This window comes from Chenopodium quinoa, unplaced genomic scaffold (genome assembly GCF_001683475.1).
Source record: "Chenopodium quinoa cultivar QQ74 unplaced genomic scaffold, ASM168347v1, whole genome shotgun sequence".
Taxonomy (NCBI): domain Eukaryota; kingdom Viridiplantae; phylum Streptophyta; class Magnoliopsida; order Caryophyllales; family Amaranthaceae; genus Chenopodium; species Chenopodium quinoa.
Window position 1 is genome coordinate 6544 of NW_018745237.1, and position 5888 is coordinate 12431.

At 38.8% G+C, this 5888-nt stretch overlaps 2 protein-coding genes across 2 annotated transcripts; both read right to left on the minus strand.

Moving 5' to 3' along the window:
• Nucleotides 1-2475: 2475 nt before the first annotated feature.
• On the minus strand, nt 2476-4138 carry LOC110711102. The gene is made up of 2 exons (XM_021889467.1): nt 2921-4138; nt 2476-2868 (listed from the first exon to the last, which is right to left on the minus strand). The coding sequence occupies exons 1-2, from the start codon at nt 4136-4138 to the stop codon at nt 2476-2478; spliced, it is 1611 nt and encodes a 536-aa protein (XP_021745159.1).
• Nucleotides 4139-4446: 308 nt separating this feature from the next.
• LOC110711103 lies at nt 4447-5259 on the minus strand. The gene is made up of 2 exons (XM_021889468.1): nt 5104-5259; nt 4447-4924 (listed from the first exon to the last, which is right to left on the minus strand). Exon 2 carries the CDS (start codon nt 4900-4902, stop codon nt 4447-4449), a length of 456 nt encoding a protein of 151 aa, XP_021745160.1. The 5' UTR covers nt 4903-4924; nt 5104-5259.
• Between the last annotated feature and the right edge of the window lie 629 nt (nt 5260-5888).

The window sequence follows — 5888 nt, forward strand, 5'->3', positions numbered from 1 at the left end:
CAATTTCAGACGTGTATCCCCATAGACGGCGCCAAATGTTTCGGGGATTTTTTGAATCCTTCGGGACGGTCTTGAATATAGCCGGACGGTCGCGGACATTTGCAAAACGACGAATATTCTGTTTGACGGAATATTCGCCTTCGACAAACAATAATCAGTTAGTGATCGGAAAACGAAATAATTTAGAGAGAGAAAGTAGAGAGAAGTTGGAGCAAATTGCTTATGTAATAATTGAGATGTCTCTATCCACTACTCCCGTCATAAATGATTGGGGTATTTTAGGGGTGGGAGTGTGTGCCATCTAGGATTTAGTGACCTAGAATGGTGTGCTCTGATTGGCAGCGCAATCAGGTAAGGGGGGCGTCATTTTAGCGCTTTCCTCGGGATTTAGGCCTCCTGTTGTAAGGAGGTCTTTCTCTCATTCCAGTGCTCTCTTGTTTGCCACGTGTCATCTTCCTATTGGGACGCATGTCGCCCTGTTGTTGGGTCACGTGTCACTATAGGATTTGACCACGTGTTGGGGGTATTTTTACCTTAAATAGTCTTCTTTTGGCGTAATAATATTTCAAAAGTATTTATTGAAGGGGATAATTTGCTTATTATTAATATTTTGCAGGGAAAGGCTTAGTGCCTGTGGAAAATACAGTTACTGATGGAAGATGTCAAGGAGCTGATTCGAAATTTCACTTATGTTGATTCGCGCCACATTTATAGAAGGTAATAGAGCAGCAGACTATGTTGCTTCTTTGGGCCATTTTATGCAAGCTCACCAAGATATCGATCCGTTCATAGATAGTAAATTTTCTTTTTTTATTTTTTCTGATAAGTTAGGGTATAGTATTGAGAGAAGACTATCCTAACATCTTATTTACCTTTCCATTTAAAAAAAAAATTGAATAAGTAGAGATGGGAATGCACCTGGAATATTTGGTAGCCACTAACATCACTAGAAAAAGTAATACGAAATAATAATCACAGAATTCTAATGGAAACATACAAGGTTTCAAAAATGAACCAACAGTTATGTACAATTGGAACCCAAGACAAACCTGATAAGTGATACGTTCACAGAGTTACAACATTTCAAGCCAGTCAAATTCCCGATTCGCTCAGAATTGACATTAGAGGACGGGGAATGATCAAGAATGGGTGGATTGAAGCGTCCACATACAGCAAAATCATACAGCTTTATAAATATATAAAACAAAAATAGAGGAAAAAGAGAAAAAATGGAAGGAATATAAGCAATAATGTAATAGTGACAATAGTATCAATAATGGAACAACCTGAATCTCCAGTTTTTGATGCCATAATAGCGACAATTACAGAAACTATACGCAATGATGTATTCACACTAACACCTTTACACATGAATTAGCTGACAAATTTGATGCACACAAACTAGGTTAGGCGTATCATAACTTTATTTATTCAGCACAAAACGAAGCAGCGAACCAATATTAGAAAAAGAAGTTAAACAACCATCCTCGGCCTGTCAGCCATACCATAATACTGCATACTCACCAGCTAATGTCTCACCTGGGTTTGCTCTGGATGGGTGTTGGTATTTAATTTGAACCACCAGTAGGGAGAAGCTAGTTAGCACAAATATAAACCGGAGTGTCTTTGTGAATAGGTTTGTCATCCTATAATCTAACTGAGCTGAAATCTTATACGTGGGCAAAACTACGAGACACTGTGGCGTAAAAACCAATCCACCAGAAGCTTAGTTTCAACCTGAAGGATAATATTCATCACATTGAACTGATTGAAGGGAGTGAAATCTCTCTCTCTCTCTCTCTCTGTCTCTCTCTCTCTCACACACACACACACACAAACACACACATGAAAGATCAATTGAAAGCAGAACTATACCTTGTAATGAAGAAAGCAGTTTATTATATTTCATTCAAAATCCAACATTTAAGTTGGAATGGAGAAGATAAAACTTTAAAGTTAATTTTTTTTAGTTATTATGATGACACTATTATTATCCCAAAAAGAGTTGAACCAATTGCCTATATAGCATGACACAACATTAATAACCAATTGCTAAACAAATACATTAAAAATAGAAATAAGAATGATTGATGTTCTTTAGCATTGAGGAACTCTATGAATTACATGAACACACTATAAAGTAAAAGTTGGTAAGAAGGAACAAATTTGATTCAACGATGTCATAGACAAACAAATCACCCACCGTGATTCTAGAGGGTAGATGCACAATCGAGTACCTTAAAACTGGGAATCTTAATATTCCATTACACCATGCTGTTAGTGAACACAGATATTAATAAAGGTAATAGATTGAAAATCCTTACAAAGGTATTACATTATAAAGTTATCTTCCTAGCTGTACCCTTAGCTTAGCAACCTACGGAAATGAAAATGAACATACTTTGTAGAATTACCTAATAACAATTTGACAGCAATGTGGCTTGAATATCTAGAAGGATTACCTTCAACAAGTGTTCAGTCTTTCCTTCTACGCTTAGCTTCAATAGAAGGAGATTTGCGTGGAGATGGGGCATAGTTAAGCCGATAACAAACAAGTGAAGGTCCAAAGATTTCAAACTTCCCTGAACTACTGAAGGCTGTTTCAGCATCTGAACGTCTCTTGAACACCACCCTGGCACAGAGTTTTTTGGCCAATACTTCAGTTTCTGACTCCTTCAAAGAACCAAAGTGACTGAAAATTTTAATTAATTTAGCTTCTGTAGGAATAGAATCCATGTCAGTGAATTTCAAAGTTAAAGCTGTTGGTGAATCTTCCAGCTGTTTTTTCACATCAAATTGCCCCCCTTCTGGTGTACCATTTTCAGATCCACAATGGCGAGGAGGTGATGAAACTGTAGACTCCATCTCCTGCGAACCGGCAAAAAATTCCATCTACCTCTGAATGCTCAGGCTCAACTACAATATCACTCAACAAAGTTTGTTGCTCAAAGACTTTGATGGTTCGGTTCGTGCAACAAGCATCCTCTACACCTTCGACGTCTGATGGTGTCGTAATTTCAGATTCAGATGCCTTTGGTTTAGACTTCGTACCAGAAATACACCCTACTGCATCTATTTCAGCAGGTCCTGGCCCAGAGAGTACTTCATTAGGACTGTCAGTTGTATCTTCCTCCCCAGACTTTTCATGCTTCTGCAAGAGCTCAATGTCAGGAACAATTGAATTTCTAAAAACGGAAATGAAAGTGACCATCTTACTCAACAAACTGTATTGTTTGAGGGGTTCAATAGCAGCCAAGTGTAGCTCTGAAAGAATTACATCAATAGAAGCATACTCAGAAGTGAGTTTGCTGCATTGCTTGTTGTTACCTTCATCTTTGCTAGTTTTCGTATGCGAGGACACATCAAGTTTGAGTAAAGGCGATGACTGGCTCAGTTGACCTGCAACTCTTAGAATGCTTTCTCCTACTCTAAATGACGGCTTTGTGTCTTTCAATTGCATAGTTGTTCCCCGAGGACTGCTTTCCTTAGTTCTTGAGGGAGTTGAGTCATTAGGAAAAGATTTGACCTCTTTTTGTCTCCTGGCAGAAGATGAGATGGATTTACTGCCTAATTTTCCTTTAATCCCCTTGCCATCTTCCTCTTTTACGCTCTTCTTACCTATCAAGTCAGACAAGCACCTGACCTTTTTTGTCACATGACCACTATCATTAGATGTTTTCTTCCTTTTTTGAGGCCTGTTATCATCCTCTTTAATGGTTACTGGTGGAAAATTGCCACCAACAATCCCTTCAGGATTCTCTTTCTCAGCAATGACTGGAGCATCAGCCTCATTATTTACATACCCTATCAACAATCCAAATTTGGCCAGATGATAAATACCCTTCCATCTATAAAAGGCTGCCGTTTGAGCTCGAGCTACCACATGTTCTAGTCGGTCAACATCACCATGTGGCCCTTGTGCCAAATCTTTTACATAATGTAGAAGTTGTCCTGGCTCAAAAGATGCTGCAGTATAAAATCTGTCACCTCCTTCTCGAATTCTTGATTGTTCACGGATTCCATCATTTTCAACAACCTGAGTTTTTAATTGGTTGTACACATCGTCAACAATACAATGACAAGAGAGACCAAAATTCCACCCGTCTAGAGGTCTCAACCAAAACACAATCCACAGCATGTCGAAAAGATTCCGTATGAGTCTGTTTTACCATCTGGGAGAAATTTGGGGCAAAAGGTTTCAACTTTGCCTCATCATTCCACGCAAAAGTTTGATCCCCAAAGTAACCCACAAAATAACCTTTCGACTTGAAATGTTTCCTAGCCTTCTCCGACGCATCCCCAGGCTCAAATATCTGAGCTGGCCACCAAGGATGGCTCTTTACTTTGCCCCAAACTATATCAGATGCACAAAACCCACCTTTGTTTTTACCCTTTTTCTTATTTTTTCCAACACACTCATTCAAATCAACAACAAGACTCACTCCCTTATGTTCCGAAAAAATCTCCTCCTTCCACCTTATCACTGGTGGCAGCCTGACTTTTGACCTCCCCTGATTGATTCTCTACAGATTTCCTCGTCTCCACTTCCTTACCCCTTCTGCCAACATCAACAGGATTCGGATTCGGAAATAACTGCTGAGCAAAAGAATTGAAATTCGCCTTAATAGGGTTCTCTTGATTCATTACACCCTCAGTAGTAACTAAGTCTTTACTTTTTTTTTCAACACAAGCATCATTCAAAGAACCCAATTCACCCTTTAAACTACTAGCCTCTCCTTTATCATTCAAATGCTCACCAACATTATCAACCTCCATACCCTCAGATTCTTTCTCTCTCCTCAAACCCTCTTCTTCAACTAGGGTTTCAAGAACACAACCACTCAATTCAGCACTAACAGCATTTTCTGAACAAGGGTCTTTAGAAACGACGTCGGATTGCATTTATACAGCTCAATCAGTAAGACTATGAAGCAAAAAATAAGCAACAGTTCAATGTTGAGAAATGTTAATTAAATGCACAAAAAATAAATTCAAAGTAATAAGAAATAGAAATAAGCAAGGTTATGATAAGGAAGTGAATAAAAAATGTAAAGGAAAGTGATTTATGCCATTAAAGAAGAAGGTAGAAAGATGACAGCTTACCTTGACAATGGATGAGTGTATTTTCGCAGCTTCAAGATTTGGAAATCAGCAAGGGAAATGAAGGAAAGAGGAAGACTCTTTGCTCCAGTGTGTCTCAGCCCAAATCCTACCACAGGGACACTTTGGTAGTTTTGTAATTTTTTTAAAAAACAAATTTACAAATGCAAAACCAAACTCTCTATATTAAATTACGTGCTAATACCGTTGCTCACCGTATGGCTAGGTGGGAAACGGGAGTAAACTCGGAGATGTTTGTATTGGAGTGTTCCCGCAAGGTATTTCTAGCCTTGCGGATCTTCATCTTGTTTAATAAAAGTCATGCTATGTGTTTAGGGTAAAAAATACCCTAAACACGTGAACCAATCATATCATGACACGTGTTACCTTAGGAGGTGCACAAAATAGACCAAGCAGGACATGACACATGGCACAACAATCAGAAGGGAAAATGGCGACCTTCATGGGCTCAAATCCCGAGGCGCCATAAAAACGGCGCAGCCCAATTTCCTAGATTAAATGACCTAGGTTAGGGCAGTAATTCCCATGCCCTATAAATATGGACATTTATTACCTTCGACAAGAGGAACTTTATCTGATTATTACATCAATCATTCAATACAGTATTCTCTTACAACAGAAAAATCACCTGATCTCGGGATTCGAGAAGATCTGCTTTACTTTCCGCATTTTTCTCTAGTTCGACACATACTAACTTGATCATCGAAGGCGAAAATCCGAACATCCGGAGCTTCCGTTCATTGCAGGTATAGACGAACGAGGATCCA

Bases quoted from the DNA above. Each gene is read 5' to 3' on its own strand.
- LOC110711102 (XM_021889467.1), bottom strand. From the start codon at position 4,138: ATGCTGTGGATTGTGTTTTGGTTGAGACCTCTAGACGGGTGGAATTTT. The intron at 2,869-2,920 runs GTAGTTGAGCCT...GCCGGTTCGCAG, and splicing joins AAACTTTGTTGAGTGATATT to GAGATGGAGTCTACAGTTTC.
- LOC110711103 (XM_021889468.1), bottom strand. From the start codon at position 4,902: ATGCAATCCGACGTCGTTTCTAAAGACCCTTGTTCAGAAAATGCTGTT.